Source organism: Mytilus trossulus, chromosome 9, assembly GCF_036588685.1.
Source record: "Mytilus trossulus isolate FHL-02 chromosome 9, PNRI_Mtr1.1.1.hap1, whole genome shotgun sequence".
NCBI classification, from domain to species: Eukaryota; Metazoa; Mollusca; class Bivalvia; order Mytilida; family Mytilidae; genus Mytilus; species Mytilus trossulus.
This window is the reverse complement of record NC_086381.1, coordinates 44,423,573-44,445,791: the sequence shown is the minus strand read 5'-3', so window position 1 is coordinate 44,445,791 and position 22,219 is coordinate 44,423,573. Positions and strand designations below refer to the sequence as shown.

Genomic DNA, 22,219 nt, shown 5'->3' with positions numbered 1-22,219 from the left:
ATGTTGCCAAGTCTTAAAATAGATTAGTTCATAAATGTAAGGTCATCCCTTCTATAATAAAACAAGCTGAAAGGTCTTTGTTATTGAGCAAATTAAGCTGATTTGTATGATGCTTATTAGACGCTGACAAAACTAAAAGGAAAGGAAAATGAATGTTTCATCGATTTTATACATTACGAGATCCATTCAAGCCCTAAAGACAACTGATTCATTTCTTTCATCATCTTCTGAAAATAATATCGTAAACGTTACAAGGATGAGGCATAAACAAAGGAATATGAAGTTAGAATTACCAAACAAAGAGTATCTGATACTTGTAGATGCTCAGTTGATGAATACCTATTAGCTCAATGTTTCATAACTTTAGTATCCAATATCTGATAATTAATTGAATTTCTCCAAGGTTATGTTGACTTAGTTCTTCAGTTCAGATGTAATTTATAGAACTATATTGACTGCAGTGATCTTGTTTACCTTGGAATTGAAATTTACATATGTTAACACAGTCATTCTGTTCATATTTTTTTATGAGCTGCTTGTTGCTTAAAGCTCATTTTTAAATTTGTAGAGAAATTTAAACAAAAAAAAGAAGAGTTAGACAATCCATGTTTGGATTAGAATGTGCAGGGTTTATATTAAACCTTTAAATTTCATATTAATTGGCTAGTTATGTACATGTACATGAACTAAGAATTTTGTAAAGATATGTCATTTTTGACATGAAAAACTTTTAACATAATTCTTTTTTAAGGGTCACCTAATACTGGTGTTTTAGGCTATACAGTATTATTTAGGAATATATACATGTTCAAATTACAACAGCTGTAGGAAATAACATGTAAGGTACATGTATCAAATATAGAATACTGCTTACATGATATACATGTAATTTAAATTGAGGTTAAATTTAGTCCCTGTACACATGGTCAGAAAATTATGTGACAGAATGGCTTTTGAACATGATATGCATGCAAAATGGAGTTGTTAAATTTAGTCCCTGTACACATGGTCAAGAATATTATGTGACAGAATGGCTTTTGAACATGATATGGATGCAAATAGGACTTGTTAAATTTAGTCCCTGTACACATGGTCAGAATATTATGTGACAGAAAGGCATCCGAATCTCTCTTGTATTGATTTTTATCAGCGTTGACAAGAAGATTATTGATGCTGGGAAATACGAAGTGGGTGTCTAGTATGGGCTTACACGACTTGTCAGGAAAATCCATAAACAGACGGTTGAACTGACTGTTATTGTGAAGTAAAACCATCCCTGACGTAATCTTGTATTGTACAAAGAAAATAATTCTGACATAATGTTCAATGGTAGTGTGCATAGATCTATGTAATGTAGGAAAACTGTATCCCTGCCAAAAATACTGACAGCTGATTAAAATGTAAAGAAATAAAGGTCCATGTTTATATTTAGCTGACTTCTGATTTAAAATGTAAAATATGAAATATACAGTAGCAAGTTTCAAAACTAAGTTTTTGTATGTAAAATTGATCCAAAATACTTATAATAGCTAATGAAAATGTAAAGAAATAAATGGTCACTGACTGCTGATTTAAAATGTAAAATATTAAATATAGCAAGTTTCCCAAATACATGAAATATGTACTTGTTTGTAAAATTGATCCAAAATACTGACAGCTGATTAATATGTAAAGAAATAAATGGTCCATGTTTATTGCCAACAGCTGATTTGATATGAAAATATGAATTGTACCAGGTTTATATCTATGTACTTGTACATGTTTGAAAATTGATCCTATATATGTCCGGCTTTTAATGATATAAAATAGCAATATATGTGTTTCTGCTTAAAGAAAATCAAACATCTGCTAAGGGGCAAAAGTAATGGTAAAGAAAGGTTGTGTTGATCTTGTATATGAAAGTATTCATCAGGAAGAAAATGCCTGATGCTTAATGAATTCATCAGCCATTTTATCAGCTGTTGCCAGAATGTCTATCAGGGTTATTTGGGGTCAAGACACTCTGACTTTATTATTATAACTTCAATCTTAATGTCCACTTCATTAATTATTATAGTCTTAATAGTACTTTAATTTTCAGAAATATCTACTTTAAGTGAACTTTAATTTGATTTCCTTTATAGGTGTATGTTTATGTGTGATGAATGAGAAAGTGATATGCAATACTATCATTGTATCCCTTCAGGGGCCCTTTGTTGTAAATAAAATTATTATATAATGTATATGTACATGAAGTAAAAAAATCGGGAGAAAAATGGTTATTCGCTGATCCTTAAAACTTCTTCATTTTCCATGTGTATTGCATTTAATAAAAATATGGGTTTCATTATGCTTGTTAATTTTTAGACACCTGAGGAGCATGAAAAGGAAACAAATATAAAGTCAAAAGAAGCAAGAAAGTACATCTTCAATTGTTTGGATGACATGATCCAAATCAATGTACCCACCGATTTGGAAGGAAGTGAATTGTTGGCGGAGAAGATTGATAGGAAGGAATTCATTGATTTGTTAAAGAGAATGTTAACTTTGGACCAAGATCGGAGAATCACACCAGGAGAAGCACTCAATCATCCCTTTATTACTATGGCACATCTTATAGAGTATGCTCATAGTAGCAAGTGAGTAGTTACTTCTAACTGGTAGGACTGTAGTTTGTAAAATACTATAATATTTGCCACTGAACGTTAAGCAACCAGCTATCAATCAATGTAAAATACTATCAAATATCACTGAACTGAGGGTTGTGTTGAAGTAAGAAATACTATCAAATATCACTGAACGGAGGGTTGTGTTGAAGTAAAAAATACTATCAAATATCACTGAACTGAGGGTTGTGTTGAAGTAAAAAGTACTATCAAATATCACTGAACTGAGGGTTGTGTTGAAGTAAGAAATGCACTGAACTGAATGATTGATGATGATAACTTAATTTCTTGAGTGGAGTCCAAGTTTGAAATTAGATTTTGGCATTTATATACATTGATAATTTGAATGTCTGTTTATTGTTTAATCTGTTTACACTCCTGCATGGTTGATTTAGAAGTGTCTTAAAACACATTAAGTATAAACCTGTAAGGAAAGTGGTTATAAACTGCAGAAGTACAACTAATGGATAAAACACACATATCTGTATTAAATCTCTCAACAATGGGTTGAAGTAGTAAAGGTAAATAAATCAAAAAAAGTTTGAAGATTAAGAATACTAAACAAGTTTAAAACCCACATTGAGATTTATTTTTAATGGGAAAAAGGCATGCTATTATTAAGGTGATTTCATTGTTTATCTTTTGATATTCAAATATTTATATTTTACAGAATGGTAATAGTAAACAAAACAAATAAAACTTCAAACAAAATTAATTGATTCTCGGATTCAAACAAATGTAGTAGCACTGAAATCCTAAAATTAGCAATTATTACCCAAGTAACCCAACCTTATAAATTGGTAATCATAAAAGTCAGTGAAAATTCAAAAGTGGAATTCTAGAATACCCTCCCCATTTTCAAAATGCTTTCCTTGGCTCAGTGTTTTTCTTAAAGGATTTATTGAGTGTGGTGTTCCCATTTTGTCTCCATCCTTTGATATTTGCATGATCTTTCAATTTCATTAAGCTAAAAAGTGGGTTTCAAACACCAACAATCAATCAATTATTATCATGACTACTAACATACGGGACGATATAAAAAAATCAATGAAAAATAAAAAAAATAAAATTCAAATTGTTTGGGCTGGGGAGTCAAAATATCTGCAAATTTTATTTAATTGACATCGATTTTATATATATATCCTTATTGGTCAATCATTTTTTCCCAAATTAAGAAAGAGGGGAGTATGGGAGTCAGTGAAAAAAACTATATGAATTATGTTTATTATTCTACATTGAACTTTTGATGTCGTCCCTAACTACTGACGAATGGGTCAACCTGTTATCCTTACAAAATTTCTTAAATTCTAGTACCATGAGTGTTTGATCAAACAGACCTTATGCACAACTGTAATATATGTATTTTAACAATGCACATTGTATTGTTACAGAGTGAAGCAGAGTGTTACAGCAATGGAGATCTGTAGAAAGTCTGTAAAGAACTTATTTGATGTGAATCAGAACAGTGGACTGATGTCAAACTTTGTACCAGCAACTACAAGTAGTCTGACTGTTACATTTAACAACCAGATCAATGCTCTACATTCACAGGTATGGGATTAAGTGGCAAGTAGTCTGACTGTTACATTTAACAACCAGATCAATGCTCTACATTCACAGGTATGGGATTAAGTGGCAAGTAGTCTGACTGTTACATTTAACAACCAGATCAATGCTCTACATTCACAGGTATGGGATTAAGTGGCAAGTAGTCTGACTGTTACATTTAACAACCAGATCAATGCTCTACATTCACAGGTATGGGATTAAGTGGCAAGTAGTCTGACTGTTACATTTAACAACCAGATCAATGCTCTACATTCACAGGTATGGGATTAAGTGGCAAGTAGTCTGACTGTTACATTTAACAACCAGATCAATGCTCTACATTCACAGGTATGGGATTAAGTGGCAAGTAGTCTGACTGTTACATTTAACAACCAGATCAATGCTCTACATTCACAGGTATGGGATTAAGTGGCAAGTAGTCTGACTGTTACATTTAACAACCAGATCAACGCTCTACATTCACAGGTATGGGATTAATGGCAAGCATTATAAATCATTTTCGTTTCTTGAAAGATGAAGTGATAAACACTAAAATTTGCATAATAACTAACTTTTAACAAATGTAAAATTATGATTTTTTTTGCATCTTGGTTGATTGGAAATGAAAAATGGTGACTTTATGCTTACCTAAAAGATGTACCATGAATCAGGTTTTGATAATGCTTCAGTTCTTGTATGTTTAAGTTAAATTTTACTGTTGACAATATTCACAATTCAAAGCTGTGTACAATGCAAATAAATTAAAGGTTATTAAATGCTGTAAAATGTCTTAAATGTCAATCAGAATGAAATTTAAAGTTTCTTCAAGCTTATAAATGGTTTTAGTTTGTTTAATTTTTTTTTAATAAAAACTATTAATTAAGTTGAAATACTTATTGTAGATGGCATCACAGAACATGACTGCACAACATCAGGGAACAGAACTTCAGTACTTGCCGTACCCTCTACAGTCTCGTCCATACATACCATATCAACCTACACAACAGTCACTAAATCCACAGCTCACAGCACCTAGGAATAGTAACCAGTTCAACAGAGCTGATCCATTTATACATGTGTCATCAGTACTGGTTCCTGGTATACAGGGTAGGTACTTCTATTGCTATTTTATAGAAATGAATTGTAAAAATATATATTACAAAAGAGTCGGTCAAAAGAAAGAGAAACTAGGATATCTTTTATGTCAATTAACTGTATCAACTTTTAACCATGGATTTAATAAGGCCTTATATACTGAGTGCCAATGAAAACGCAACACTTTTGTTTTTCAAAAAAATCTTATAATTTTTTTTTATTTATATAAGAACTCTGTACAGTTGGTTTCAAATGACTTTTAAGACAATTGACGACACCTTTACGTTGAGTGATTTTTGGAACAAATGCGAAGTAAGGATTATTTTGAACGGACATAAACCGAGTTCACCGCTTTTCAACATACACACCATTTTCATGATTTTGTCATTTAAAGCTTGGCATATGTCATGAATTTTCCCGCCCTTATTTTAAGGAAACTGCAATAAACATCTGAGTAAATGCCATGACTTTCTGACAACCAGCGACATGCAGTTTTTGGCATGATCCACTGAAGCCTTTCACTGCATACAATTACGAGAAGACTGAAGTTGTAGCCTCTACAATTACCCAAATCATCCACAAATTCAACCAAAATGGATCATTTAATGATAAGCGACATCCCGGGTACAAAAAGCAAGAAACGCTCAGCTAGACCGATACATTTGGTCTTGAACATATTCGATATTGACTCTGATGGGTGAACAAAGGTCACGAGAGTTCAATGGTGGTCACAGTAGATCCTTTGGAGCAATTTCAGTAAAGCACCATTTGCGCAGAAATTGTTAGAGAGCACCAGTTTTTCCTTAGTGACATCTAAACGGCCATAAGACGTAAATATCGAATTCTGTAGACCAAAAATCATTCATTGTGTACCAAAAACCGTCAGTGGAGGTTACATAGACATTTGACACCCATCTTGGCCAAAAGTCATGTGTTTCGCCCGATTTTGGTGCGATCGAGCAAATTTTGCATCAGGTTGGACATGGTTTAGACGATGAAAACCACCACCAATATCATAAAGTCAGCTTGAGTTTGATATGCGAGACAAGTGGAACAACATTCCTCGAGATCACATTTAACGTCCGGGATGATTAATTCCACAGCGCTGTCGAGATTGCGCTGCACAACGGGGTTGTAACATGTTTTGTTAGGACTGTGAGTTGATGATTCGACATTGGATGTTTCGTTTACCTATAGCGTCTAAAAGATGACAATGGAACATTTTTGTTTGATATCAATCTATTGTTAGGATTGTTAATTTTCAAGAACAATTTATTTTGAAAGATTATCATTTCTAATATAAATTTTATTTTTGAAAAACCAAGTGTTGCTTTTTCATTGGCACTCAGTATATAAACAATCCTCTTGTATGACCAATTTGCTGAACATTTTATGTAATTGGAATGGCAAGAAAGACAACCCTAGCTAAAACTAAGATAATTTGTTTGGGAAGAAGAGTATTGGATATTTCTGCATGCAATTACTTAGATATTGAAATCATAATGATGGATTCCAGGCTACCAATATTTCTATTGAAATACTCTGTATTTGATAGTTATACTCAACTTATAAAGAAGGTTGATTTCTAATTATGTTCGTTTGCAAAGTTCTGAATGAAATGAAAGAAGAGTGTCTAAGCTGATATAGATAATGAAATTGACCATAATATTTGTTTCTATTTTTAGGATTGAGTTCTCCTACAAGATACAATCCAATTCCAATGGTTACACAGGCACCAGCTTTACAGCTACAACCACAGTTAATAACACAAGTAATATGTCAACCATTGCTTATTTGTACTGATTTCAAAAACAAAACAAAAATCTTGAAATTCAACATTTCAACCAAGTCCATTGCATCTATCAACTTTTGTGTTTTTTTCTCGCATATATACATTTATTACATTTTCTGCATTGAAAAATATTGCGTGAGGTTTACTTTTTAAAGTTATTTCTTATCATAGATCATAGATTTCTTGCCTGCTTATTTCATTTTTATTTATCTTGAAAATAAAACCATCGCAGATAAAAAAAAATAAAAAATTATCAGTTCTATGTCAAAGGAAGCAACAACAACAAAAAAGCTACATTGACATTGAGCAGAATTTGCATTAATTAAATTGCATATTTATTTTGTAGACTGCTCCAGGAAACTCGTGGCCTGGAGGACAGCCAGTTTTGGTAGGCTCATGGCAACAGTTAGGCCTACCTCAACAGAGATCAGTGCAACAGCCTCTCTTAGCAGACACCCTGGCATCACAGTCCTTACAGGAGAGTTGGAGACAGTCGCTGGTCCTGGATGGCTTTGAGCATGGTCCACTTGCTGCAATGTTGAATGAAACAGTAAGTTCTATCATTATTATAGGTTCAAAATGATATAGTCCTGAGATATACATGTATTACAGATCCACAATTGATGTATTGAAATATGCCACATATAGATTGCAAATTCTAATATAACAACGTTTTGTAATGTTCATTTTGATTGGATAACATCACTTATTTACATGGCATCAATTGACAATTGATGCTATGGGACGTAGGTGCAAGGGCAGACAGCATATGACAAATTTTAAATACATGTTTTAACGTTGTTTTCTGTCAGTTTCATTAGAATGGAGATAACAATATTGGAATTTAAACTCCAACGGCTTTTGGGGTTTTGATGGTCGCAAAAAAGTTTCCTGTCTCCACTAAAGCGTTGCCAGTAAACAGATGCAGACAGAGCTTAAAATACAATACAATTATCTCCAAAATATACTTTTGAAGTGAAGGACGCCACTGGGTGCCGGAATTTCTCGCTATATTGACCTGTTGGTGACCTTCTGCTGTTGTCTTTTCTATGGTCGGGTTGTTGTCTCTTTGACACATTCCCCATTTCCATTCTCAATATTGTTTTATATGGCTGCATCTTTGTCAAACATACTTAAAAAACATGTGCCACAATCTATGCGAAACATACATTAATTTGCCATATATCATTTTCAAATCTCTTTAATATTCCACACTATAGATGAAACATACCTAAAAATCTCAGAAACAATTTACATCAACTTTTTAAAGTATAAAAGAGGTAAAAGTGATAATGTTGTAAGTGAAAATTTCAAATATTCAAATAACAGATTAATGTATTATTAAGCTTTTAAGTAAAAGAATACCACTCCAGAAGTCTTTCCATTCTTACCAAAGAAAAGATACTTGGAAAATGATTGGTATTGATGAGATAACTTGAATAGTAGTGCTACCAGCTTATACAGTTAGAATTATATTTCTTAATAAAGTTTGCATAACTTTTAACATTATATATATGTGTGTATGTAATCAAAGATTTATTTGTAATAATATTTTGTGTATTGTAGGCAGTACAGAACCAACACTTACAAATGATGTCAAATCCGTACAACAGAAATAATGATATATCTAACAAGATGCAAAGGAAACAAAGGTAAGATTATATAGGAAAGTTAGAAATGTTTGTCCTGGAAAAAATTTGTTCAATCAGTAGTTGCTAAAAAAAACTTGACCTTCATACTTGCTAAATTAAAAGATAGAAACTGTTATGATGCCTGATATCAAATTAAATATGAGTTCTGTGTTGTTGTATGAAACTGTAAAAGAGTTCTTGATATTGTTTGTCATTTTAGGTTGCTATTTCATAATTGTATATCTCTACAAATCAGACCACTTTATGCATGAAAAAATGTTTATAACACTATCATCGGTTGCAAAATGAAAATATTTGTTTTTCTTTATAGTCGAAGTTATGTTAAAGAGCCTACGTCAACTCATCTTTCACCAGTGAAGAAGAGAGTGAAAGAGAATACTCCACCAGATACACTGTTACAACAAGAAGCTGCCCTTTTGTGTGATTGGACCAATGGGAACAGTAGTCATGCCCCTGGGCGTCCTGGAAGAGAACGTCAGACTATTGTGATAGCTGACACTCCCAGCCCCGCCCATAGTATAATCACCATTAGTTCTGATAGTGAAGATGATGGAGAAGGAAAACATCACAGAAGGTAGATCGATAAACTTAAAAACAGGACAGTTATTTAGCTACACTACAGCTCAGATGGATTTTGTTTTGTGCACCCATCCTCAGTGGGAGTGGGCCCTGGGGGATAATATTTTTAGATTGTTCACTCTGCCCACCCATAGCCATAGGAGTGTGGCAGTCTTCACGCTGAGTGGCAGCCCAGACTAGTAAAATTGCTCTCGGCCCTGTAAAAATCATATCTACAGGCCAACAGACTCTTAACTAAAATATTTCAAAAAATTAGCTCGGGCCTGTAGATTTAATAGTTCATCTTGAAGACTGGTGGGCATACAATTTCTTTTGTTAAATTGAAAGACTTTGAAGTGAAATTAATTGAAAAAAGCAGATATGCATTTGTAATCAATATTTTTACCAAATAAAGAATATTGCTAGAGTGAGCCATGAGGGCAAGTCCACTGTCGGCAGGTTGAAAAAAAACAAATTCATGAGGGCAGTTATGTATATTGTAGGCTTTGTCTTTTCCTTGCCTAACAAAGTGCAGTGAGATGAACATTCTTTATAGGTCCTAACAAATGCCCATGTGATGCAATTTAAACATATATACTCAGATATATTCAAGTTACTAATTGATGTGTCTGTATTGAACCATACTTGACCAAGAAAACAGGTTTACTTAGATATATCTTTTATGCCCCACCTACCAGAGTAGAGGGGCATTATATTTTCTGGTCTGTGCCTCCTTTCATCCCTTTGTTTGTCCCACTTCAGGTTAAAGTTTTTGGTCAAGGTAGTTTTTTATGAAGTTGAAGTCCAATCCAATTGAAACTTAGTACACATGTTCCCCATGATGTGATCTATCTAATTTTAATGCCAATTATAGTTTTGACCCAATTTCATGGTCAACTGAACATAGAAAATGAAAGTGCGAAGTTCAGGTTAAAGTTTTTGATGAAGTTAAAGTCACATCTACTTGAAACTTAGTACACATGTTCCCAATGATAGGATCTTTCTAATTTTAATTCCAAATTAAAGTTTTGACCCCAATTTCACGGTCCCCTGAACATGGAAAATTATAGTGCGAGTGGGGCATCTGTGTACTATGGACACATTCTTGGTTTTTTTACATATGTTGCAGATAAATTGTTAAGAAAATTAAGTTATATATGAAAATGTGTGAATTTTTAATATGATGCATTTTATATTTTTATCAGGGGTCATCATCATCACCATCATCATCAAAATAGAAATATTTATCTGGATCAGAAGACATTGGATGGGAACTTGTTTGGTTCAGGGGGTGTGTCAGGTATGTTTTACAGTATAGATATGATCAAATATACAAACATGATACATAAAATTTTAATATCTTCATTGAAATGAGAGAGAGAGAAAAAGACACTCTTTTCAGCACTGTACCAATTAGCCTCATACATAAGCACATTCTTATAAAGTATTCATCTATATTTTCTTGAAGAAGAAAAAGTTGTCACAAATAAAACTTTATTTGAATAATGATATTTGTTGAACCAAAATAAATCAATAAACTTGACCCAATTTGAAGTAGCCTTTGTAAGTGAATTATCTTGTAATGGTTTAGTGAGTTTTAAAATACATTTATAAGACTGATTGACAATTACATCAAGACAAAAACTTATGCATCATGTAAGTAGGTATTACCATGTTGGTTAACAAGAATGTAGAATGGAATTTTCAAGCTGCAGCTAGAAAATCATTTGTAAGATTAGGGGTAGATATTTTGTCTTGCAGCTGGCATTTCATATCTGTCCTTAAGGTTCCTATGCAGAGAGTATGGCTCTCTCCCTTTCCTTATGCAAGTGAAAATATATACTGAAAAAGGAGCTAAAATATCTAGATTCACATGTAAAATGATTTTCCTTTTGCTAATTGGTCCACACTAGCATGACTAGAAATCCTTTTATCTTTTTTTATTATTAAAAAACAACTTCTTAATCAATGAAATATTTTAATGATGATGTTTAAAAAATATAAGAGTTTAAGCAGAAAAAAATATGTTTCAGTTTATGATGTCGGCATTGCATCGCTCAGAAGTTAAAAGGTTTTTATTCTAAATTTTTAGATTCACCAAGAGTAAATCCTATGAGTCATCTATTAGTCTCTGACATACAAGATTCAGACTTAGAGGACAGCAACTTAGATTTCAAGAAACAAATCAATTTGACACCAATTAAGCATGAAGACCTTGAACGATCATTACTTAGTGAGGCACAGCATAGTTTAAGATCATATCCATACAGTGGCATGCAGTTACAGAACTCTAGTAATCCTATTTCATTTGTGCCACCAGAATTGTCAGGCTTGCTAGATCCAATTAAGAAAAGGGAGCAGGCTAAAGTTTCACCATTTTTTGTGAGCATGCCAAAGCAAGAGGCCCTTCACTCATCCTCGTCCATGTCAAGTTTTGATAGATTTCGTGGAGGTAGGAGTCCTAAGCAAGAGGTGAAATTGCCTCCCTTGGAACTGGATATGCCACACACGTCAAATCATGGAAAATTGGCATATGTGTCGCCCACTGTCAGATCAGTTCCTAATCCACAAATAAAATTGTCAGCCGCCAATGCCATTTACAGCAGTGCATTGTTTGGACAAAAGCATAAGCCAAGTAATTTGAACTTTTCTACAGGAGGGACAAATCAGCTGTCACCTGTTCAGGCAGGAATAGCATTTGGTCAGCCAGTGTTTCTCAATGCTGGACCTCAACTAGAAGTACATCGGTAAGATTCGTAATTACATTCCTCAAATAAATTACTGTTAATTCACAAATTATTGCGTGCATTTATTATTGCGAATTTGTCATTTTAGACTTTAATGCGATTTAAATTTTACTATGTGAGACAAATCATGTTTAATTCATATAAATTAATTCAAAATGCGAGTTTAAATTATTGCGTTTACAACTCAGTTGCATTTTTCGCAATAATAAAAACCTCGCATTAATTTCTGAATTTACAGTACTGTTAATTCAGAAATTTATCTGTGCATTTATTGTTGTGCATCACTGATACCTGGTAAACATGTGAGATCTAATTAATGTGAGTGAGAAACAGATGAAAATAAATCACTTCTGAAATCATGAATACAAGTTTTTATTATCTGTTCCATTTTTTGCATTTTTTAAAGCATTGCAATAACTTTTTTAATTTACAGTATTTGATCTATACTTTAATCATGCACTAAGAAAACAAACTAAAATAATAGAAAAATAGAAAAACAAAGGATATGGCATATTCATCCATGACACAAAAACAGTTCATGCACAGCAAATAAAAAGAAAAGTTTTATTGCTGTTCTTCATCTCAAAGTCACAGTGGTCTTCAACATGTAGCAAAATAAAATAAAATAAAATAAATATTGAATGGAAAGAAAAGAAAATATTTACAGTTTCATAAATAAAACTTATATTTGGTGTTTGGTTTGTTTATTATAAAATCTGATGGCTCAATATTTCAGAGACTACAGAAGACAGCCAACATTACAAGGAAGCCCTGTTCATCATTATTTGTTGCCAGCTCATCAGCAACCTCAAGTTGCCATCCCTGCAGGAATGGGCCAGTATGCACCGTTCTCACCTACTGTAGCCCCTCCGCCTGCCCATCAGAGTCCACGACATGTCCAGTACACGACCCACCCACTGCCAGCACATGTTCATCCAGTTCTACAGAGCTCCACCATACCGGCAGTACAGTATCAGCCACAGTTAGCTTCACAGTATGGTGGTCTTGGGAGCTTGAATCCGGCATCAGCAGGACTTTATGCTACATATCCTCTTAGCCCAAACAAGGGCAGACCCTTTCAGTATTTTGCGTGATGTTCCATGTAAATTTCCATAGATTTTGTAGTTTTCATTGGTGCTATGTGGCAACTATATCATTCCTATAACTTAGGGCCGCACAGAGTGCTTGGGGTTTTTTTTTAATCAGAAGCTTTTTTTATCGTTTATTATTCAGTAGTGTGATGTAAATTTTGTTAATGTTGTAAAATTTTAATCATAGTTTGAACATATTTTAATTGTCAATTTTCAACTGAAAAACTGGTTGTATGTAATTGGAAAAGATATTGTCCAAATAAGCATTTTATGAGAGTTTTCTTGCCACGTTATTTTCATAACAATATAGGTTATCCAGAATTTTAAATCATTAAAAATAAAAGTTCAGAAATAACTGATCGATTAATTATTTTTTTTGTGCAGCTTAATTTCATATGTCATTGTAAATATTTCACATTTTCAATTATAGCAGGAAAAAAATTCAAAGCATAGCATTATTTTACATTCCTTAATTTGAATGATTATCAATTTTTAAAACTAAGTGGTGTCTAAAATGCCCTTTCCCTTTTTGTCATTGACTTTCTTGCTCGATGATGTATTTCCCACATCTCAGTTCATTAAAGCAGTTCATTTTTCATTAGGTTTTATTTTTTTTAAACAAAAAAAGTTGTAGACTTAAGCATGTCCATGATATATTTGGTAATGGAGGTTGGGAGGAACACTAAGGAGTTAAAAGACAAGAAAGTATTATTTAAGAGGATAAACCATGTTTTCAAATTATACAACCAGTTTTTTTCCTCAGTATATCAAAACATTTGATGGTGTTTTTTTAAGCTTTTTATGGATTTTTAGTGTGGTACATGTAGAATGTTAGCTTTTGTCATATCACACACTGTTATTGTTAGAGCATTTTATCGTACTATTTTATCGTTTCCACTAATGCATTTAAATGTAGTTCAAGAGTTCTGTTGATTTTGTTTTCCTTCTTGGCTATTTTTATTAGAGACATAAACAAGACACATTAGCTTTCAGTGTCTAGAAAGTTCAGGGGCAACATTTTTATTGCTGTGTTTACAGTTTGTCTCAGAGGTGTGATTTAGATTTTAAAAAACACTGTATTTATAGGAACCCTGACAGTATAGGTGTGCAAATATATATAAATTGATATTGTCATTATAAAACTATGATGAACTGTAAAAATTAAGATTTTTAGTTCTAGGTAATTTGTAAGATGGGGAAATTTGTACATTGAAAATTGCCTGAAATGATGAGGAAATGAATACAAATGTGATAAGGCTTATGTTAGTGTAATAGATTGACTAGCACTGTAACAGTACTAAGGAGAAGTTGTACATATAATGGGTGTTCTGTAGTATTTTTGTTGTTGATGGTGATGATGAAATCAGTCTGTTGCTCATAAGTAAATGGTAGTGCCTTCAAATATGTCTCCATAAATTTTTGCAAGAAGAGAGAGAGATATTTTCGACAATTTTTAATCAGATATGGAGACAACTGGTGTGGCCACATGTTGTTTGCTTCTCGAGTGGAATCACAATATATCCCTGCACGGACAGGATATAGTTATATGCAAATATTCTACATGAATTTTAAAAAGGTGTGCTGGACTTGGAAACATATACGATTAATTTCCACAGCAATAAAATTGTGCCACTTGATAAATTTGATTTGTTAATATTTTTATTTAAAGTGTTAGCCCTCCAGTTACATGATCTGTGATTTGCCAAAGAATTTTTAACCAGGGCTATAAATTGTCAAATATTTTCTATATATAGAATACAAATGAAATGAAAATATTTTTCTACAGAATGAAATGTAGTAGAAAACGAATGAAGTTTTAAAGGGAAGTAATTGTACATAGAATTCTGATAAGATGTAAATAAAGAATTTAGTTCAGATTTTGGTGCACAAATTTATTTAAGTGAAATAAGGTAACAAATTTGTACATGTTGTGTGTCTGTGTGTGTATTTATCAACTAATCATGTAGATTTGTTTTATATATGGTGCCATTTTTACTCACTTTCATCTAAATGTATAGCAAGAAAACATTATATTAATAAATATATATATATTTTTGTTAGCCTCAGTACAATTATAAATTGGAGAAATATACTAATCAGTTATAAAGGCTGTATTGCATTAGAGCAATATACTAATACAAAACTATTAGTCCTATGATTATTATTGTAATTAAATGTCTCCCTGTAAATAAGTGTTCAGTATATATAGGTAGAATGGTGATTTCACTTTGGAGACGGACAAAATGGTATTTTTTTGTGTATTGTAGATGTATTTTAATTGTGTGTAGTGGCCATGTGTTAACTGTAATCTTATTAACAACTTCCAGTATAGTTGTAATGTTGTTTATGCACCGATTTATTGTGATACTCAAGATTTGCATAGTTACTTCATCAAAACATTACAGATCTGTCCACAGAATGGTTGTTTCTTGGACTTTGTCTGGGGTAAGGGCTCTTTATATTAGATAAGGGTTCAAAATGTGACCAAATGAACATCAATATGTACATTTTCTTCCTTAGTGGGAAAAAAATGATCACAAATAAGTGGCTCTTTAAGTGAATAAGGGTTCAAAATTTGACAAAATGAACATCATTATGTATGTTTTCTTCCTTAGTGGTAAAAAATGATTAAAAAAAGGAAGCTTTGAAACACCGAGCACTTTTGCTGTTGTCTGAGAGAGAAATTAGTTCAAGCATAATGTCAACTGTAAGAAAAAGAACTTAAGATGTATTCTTTCTTAAAGAAAGCATGTAAATGTCCGTATAAAAGTTACAGCCAGTCTGTTTGACATGTTTATTTCATTAGTTTTGATACATATATCACCTCACATGTTGCCAGTATTTATAGTGTCTTTCAATCCATTTCCATGTCAACTAAGTGTTTTTTGGACCAAATATGCAAGATGTTCTGACGACATGCTTAAGATCAATATTAAAATGAATTAAAAGTACCTGTATTTTGATAAATCTCAACTGTCTTTAAGCGGGTAAGATAAGATATTTTAAGAACAATTTATTAATTCAGCATAAAACTTTAAGGAGCTTTTGACCGAGTATAAAAACATGGGTATTTTGAAAGTTGTAAGGCATTATTCCTTGAGGGTTGCATTTAAAATTTAAAAAAATTAAAGATTGATAAAATGAACTTTGTCTTTTTGTGATTTTATGATATTATGAATATGAATAGTTAGGTAATTAAATTACAAAGGGCTATATGGATGAATTGCTTGTTACCAAACATCTTGTATAGATCTGGTCAGTACACCAATCATTTCATCATTTACCATGTGTATTCTATTTGCCTTGTATATTCAGCATTACGTGTAGATTTTTTTATCAACTGGTGCACTTGTTATTTATATCGTATTGTTATAGACATTTGGAACTTTCTGTTTGGTATTGTGTGATATTAGTGGTGCTAGAGGTCAACTGACCGTGTAGAAAAGTCATCAGACCGTTTAGAATTACATATCAAATTCATGTTATTTGTATACAAAGAAGTTTGGTTTAGATAAATTGGAAGGATGAATTTTTTGGAATAGGATTTAAAGCAAATGGATATCAATTCTTAAATTTTTGAGTGTGAGATAGGAAAATAGCAAAAAAATGCATGTAGTACTTTTAGTGTTGTGGGTTGTAATTTTGGATGTTTAAAAAATTAAAAAGGGCTGTTATTTTCAAAAACGATAGAATTAATCAAAGCTACCTGTTCCTTTAAACACAAATTAACAATGATCTAACAGAAAGTTTTAAATCAAGTTTAGTTTTTTTATTCTATTTAATCTTAGCACATATTTAATAGTTTAATGGTATTTATTCAAGTTAGTTTTGAATGTTTGAAGAATTTTTTTAATTCTGTTGATGTGGTGAATGGTTGAATTTTTTTGTTTGTGTTTTTTAATTCTTGTGCATGTAGTTTGTAATTTTCAACATTGCCCATTTTGGTACATTTGGATTTCTTTTTGCAATAGTAGTTTTTGGGGGTATATCATGCCATAGAGTTTTATATTTAGTACATATAGCATGCTTTGAAAATAAAGTATAATTACTCAGGGTAGTTGTCAAACATAGTTTTTGTGGTGGGATCGTAGACACATGGATTATTTTAATTTTTTTTTAAATCATATGTTGGAAAAATTGATCAAAAGAGAGAGAATGAAATAGAAACGTGAAATGTTGAAGCTAGGTTATAAAATTTGTAGACAATATCAAAAGTAGATGTAATGTTCGAAATATGTAATAGTTATATATAAGATTTCTCAGAGTAATGTCAAAGCAGTTAAATATAGGTATTTTCATAAGATATGGAGTATATGCAATGAATTAGAATGTTGTGAAGAAATACTTGCTCATGTGATAATCAAAAACTGAGAAAAAGTCATATTATATTCAGTTTAGGTCAGTACAGGTTATTTTGTTTGGTTTGGTTTTTGTTCATTTTTTGTTAGGCTTCTATAATTGATATTCGGAAATTTATTTTTCATCGTTAGTGGGTGCTTTTCTTGCTTCTTCCAAAAGATTTAGCTTTATATATTTTAAACAGAGACTTTTAAAGTATTGTTGTCATCATTTTAGACGTGTCTTTTCATAATTAGGTGATTCTTAGTCTCGTATCTTCTGTCTCGTGATGTCAAAGAAATAATCAACATTAGCATAGCCAGACACACTGTAGTGGATAAACAAACAAAAACTTAATTATCTAAAATTATTTAAATTACTAATTTGATATAGACGTAGCTTGAGATTACACAGACAAGTATTAAACTTATATATATATACATATATAAATATATCTGTAAAGTTAGTTTGACATAGTTATTTGACCTATTTTACTATTTTTTTGCCCCTGAAGTAGATATTTTTCTGAAATATGATATAATATGTATTGATTAGATTGATATTTTTACAGTGGTTTTATGTTAAGTTTAGATTGAAAATATTTTCATGAGTTTTCACATATCTATAAATCTATTGTCTCCACATAGAAGATTAGATTTAGTTATCTCCCTTTGGGGTGTAGATTAAATATTTACTCCCCGTTATCTACATTACCTGTTCCTTATCTAGATGATTATCTCATATTTTTTGGCAAAACCATACATAACCAGATATGAAGACAAATTGAAGAAATAGTATTCAAGCTTGTTAGAATTAGAATTGTTCAAATTAAAAAAAAATCCTTTATAGATTTGTCAGGTGATACATTTGATTTTTTTTTCATGAAAACTTTAACCCAAATATTCTTCATATTGAAGCCATATTGAAGCAAAATAAAAACAGTTTTTACTGGATAGCTTTATATTGATTTCAAAACTTGACATAAAATCACTGTAAATTTTAGTTATGATGTATTATATACAGTGTTGATGGCATTTTTAACATTTTTACTGGAATGAAGTTTTGTGTTCAATTAACCTATTAGTCTTTTTATTTTAACATTATTTTATTATTATTACTATTATTATTATTATTATTTTTCATAAGATGTAGATGTTAATAGGAGCTTGTAGATTTCACTTGTGTGTCAGCATGTGTGATAATATTTTTGTATCATAGTGTGTGTTTTTAGCTTTGTTATTCAGAGTATGATCTCATAATTAATCATTACGTTAGGCTTTTATCATTAGAAATATTTTTATAGGGTCATTTGTTTAAGAATTGTTTTATGAAATCGGTACCGTAGTGTGAAACAAGTTTTAAGACTGTAATATGTTTTAATACCAGGTATAGTAAGAGATAATTGAGAATGCAGATTGACATATAATTTTGATATCAAATTTGAATTTTAAGTACTCTTTAGATTTTGGTTTTGTAAATTGAACAGAAAGACAAATATTAATCTTTTTCAGTTAATTAAACAGATTACTCATTAAAAAAAAATCAAAAAACTTTGTTTTGAGGAGGTTTTATACTGTAATTTTTAAAATTTTCAGTCGTATCACTCAAATATACCCTCTTATGACACTGTAACAGCATTGCAATGAAATAAATTTATTTAAAATGAAAATCTAACTTACAAAACTCATGAGGCACTTGTAAATGTGTACCATTTTTAGAAACCAATTTTTGAACCAATGACAATATGTAACTCTAGTTATCATCAGTCATTATTTTACCACATAGTTTTGATGAGGCACACTCTGGTTGTCTTTCAAGATGGCTTTGATACATTCCATGTCTAGTGCTTTTTGTATTGACCTTTTTGGTGCCCCGGATTGACAAAAAATGTATAAAATGGCTACAGCTAGTCAACATATAGTTCACAACAGCTAGGTTTAATATAAATTTTAATGTTAACCCACTTCTGTTATACATGTACATGGAAAATAATTTTGGTACATACAATTTTCTTCTCATTAATTAGTTCTTTTCAAAGAAAGATCAAGGTTTTTTGTTTTTGTTGTTTCAAACAGTAAAATTTTGAAAAAAAAATTCATGCACCATGAACAGAGGGAGACTGAACATTATTTAGGTTCTGCCATAAACAAGCCCTAAGGCTTTTCTCAGGTATTTGTTTTTTCTAAATTAAGTTTAAAAAGTACTTTCTTGTAAATAGTTTTTTTGGGCGGTCAAGGGGGATGTGTGTGGTGTGGTGAATTAAATGTTGACTAGCTGTATTGTGTGCTATAACTTAAAAACTGTAATTTCTAGTTTAGTTCAGATTATAGGGATTCCAATACTTTACAGTATTAATTTCCCAGAGTTCATAATAAGGGTTGTTTACAAGGGATTGTTCATTCTGATCTACAAATTAAATAGAAGTTGTAGGATACCATTGTGGACCCCTGCCACCAAAGGCAGCTAAGATGTATTGTTGGATCTTTATATTGTTGACTTGTATTTGTATAAAAATGTTCTTTCGAAAGAAAAAAAGTTTTCTTGTGGCAATCAACTTGTTTTAAAAAAAAATCAGTTTTTATGAAAAGAGTTTAGGTTAAGTAATTGTTATAAGTTGATTAGTTAGCATTAATTGGGTTAATTTACAAAAGTTAAAAATTGTTTTTGTTTGACTGAAATTTTGGAAACAACAGATTTTGGAATTAGATAACTAAAAAGTATTGCTGAAGTTTTAAATATGTTTTTTAGATACAAATGAACTTTATCTTTTCACAAGTATTTTTCAATTCAAATGATTTCATTGTTTCACAAGTTCACTGCCATACCCTATTCACAGAGGCATTATCATTCTTAATATTGATGCATTTTGTATTTTCATTGATGAAACCCAGAGTGGAGCCAATATGGGAGCACATTTTTAATCATTATTTTAATCTTATTTTAATATTTTTAATGGTTTTATATGTAATAATCGTCTAGTCAGTTTGTTTGAACGGTTTCACGCTACTTACTCCCCCCTTTTATCATGTGATTGCCATATCTCATTGTACTCCCCTAACCACATTACAGTGGGTATGTAGTTGATTGTCTCTTTGCCCACACTTGTGATCAGCATTATATAGATTTTATGCTTTATGTTTTGATCCCACACACAAGAGAAAAATTGGTCTGCCTAAGAAAAAGTTATTAAATTTTTATTTTTAATGAATGAAATTAATTGGTTATAATTCATGATTTTATTGCAATTTATTTGTTAGAAATGTTGAATTTTACAATTTAGGTTAAAGTTAATTTGAAATATTTGTTTTGAATTCTACCTATTAATAAAGGAAAAGATTTAATTTTTAAAAAAAACATATAGATAGATTAGAAAAAAAGGGACAAAATTTTCAGTTAAGTAATGGGAGCAATTAGATAAGGGATAATTAGATAGATAATAACCATATTTTCCTCTTGTAGCTCAAATTAAATGTATTCCCAACCTTTTTCTCTGATTGTTGATATATACAGTTATATATTTGTAATTAAGTACCTAATTATTGTGTACTCCGTCATTAATCATTTTGTATTAATCGTGTGCAATATTTTCGACAAAGCGTAGTAATCACGTCGGTATGGGTTGCTAATACCAGCTTGTTTCCTTTGATATATCAGACAGTAGTAGTTACTCACATTTTGGGATCAATAGGAAATAAAATTTGTTTTCACTTGATTTATATTTTGTTCTTTTGCTCAGCTTTTAATCTTAGAAGCTGACCTTCTTCTTCCTGAATGAAGTTTTCCAACCATTGTCAACATACTAAATGAGAAAGAACCGAAAATTGCAACTTCCCAATTAGAATAGAAAGTCTGCAAAAAGTAAATTACAAAATACCAAAGCTGTAAGCAAATGGGAAAATCAAAACAACTGCCATATTCCTGACTTGATACAGACATTTTCTCAGGTTGAAAATGGTGGATTTAACCTGGTTTTATTTTATAGCTAGCTAAACCTCTCGCTTTAAAGACAATCACATACATTCCATTATATTGACAACAATAAGTGAACAAAACAAACAGACATAATAGTTAAAAATGTCACAAATAGGGGTACAGCATTCAACATTGTGTTATAATCTAAATCACTTAAAAAATAAGCAAATATTTCCACAAAGATAAACAAAAAGGCATATAGACAAAGCACATTAGCAAAAACTAAAGACAAGAATACAAAAATCACCATAGCACAATAACAAATTAATAGCATGTACAAGTACTGAGCCACACCAGACTAAACAGTAAAAGTAATAATTTACAAAGACGATCAAAAAGAATACTATAACAGTATCTTGTGACCTAGCACTTAAAAAAAAATCATTTACACAAAACTTGTTAGTGTTTATGGTATCTTAACAGTTGGAACGCAAAATCAAAAACAAAGTGGGAAAGCATTGATACCAACAACAAAAATTTAATTGGACGATCCAATTTTCTCTCTGGTTATACCAAGTTAAGAATATAGTTAGGCTATCTATCCCTTGCAGAGAAAAACATGTTCTGAATATTGAAGATTTTATAAGAAGTTAATTTACAGAAAACTTGTGTTCATTAAAATTTCATGACTTGTGGACTAACCATCCACCAGCAGTGACATCGGCCCAGTGGTTGTTCCAATATAACAGACTTGTAAAAACCTCACCGAATTAAACAGGCTTGTGAATTAGTGCATTAAAAATCTGGCATACGACAACTTGACCAGTGACAGGACTTGCCA

General features: G+C 31.4%; 1 protein-coding gene across 1 annotated transcript in view; it reads left to right on the top strand.

Moving 5' to 3' along the window:
- The window catches only part of LOC134682971 (homeodomain-interacting protein kinase 2-like), a 36,572-nt gene extending 15,394 nt beyond the window's left edge, over positions 1 to 21,178 (top strand). Inside the window, exons 5-14 of the mRNA XM_063541936.1 lie at positions 2,347 to 2,618; positions 4,037 to 4,196; positions 5,096 to 5,300; positions 6,974 to 7,059; positions 7,427 to 7,630; positions 8,647 to 8,732; positions 9,043 to 9,306; positions 10,496 to 10,590; positions 11,383 to 12,037; positions 12,774 to 21,178. Coding sequence (XP_063398006.1) covers positions 2,347 to 2,618; positions 4,037 to 4,196; positions 5,096 to 5,300; positions 6,974 to 7,059; positions 7,427 to 7,630; positions 8,647 to 8,732; positions 9,043 to 9,306; positions 10,496 to 10,590; positions 11,383 to 12,037; positions 12,774 to 13,131 — 2,385 coding nt within the window. The 3' untranslated portion in view covers positions 13,132 to 21,178. The remainder of the gene's footprint in view (positions 1 to 2,346; positions 2,619 to 4,036; positions 4,197 to 5,095; positions 5,301 to 6,973; positions 7,060 to 7,426; positions 7,631 to 8,646; positions 8,733 to 9,042; positions 9,307 to 10,495; positions 10,591 to 11,382; positions 12,038 to 12,773) is intronic.
- Positions 21,179 to 22,219: the final 1,041 nt, after the last annotated feature.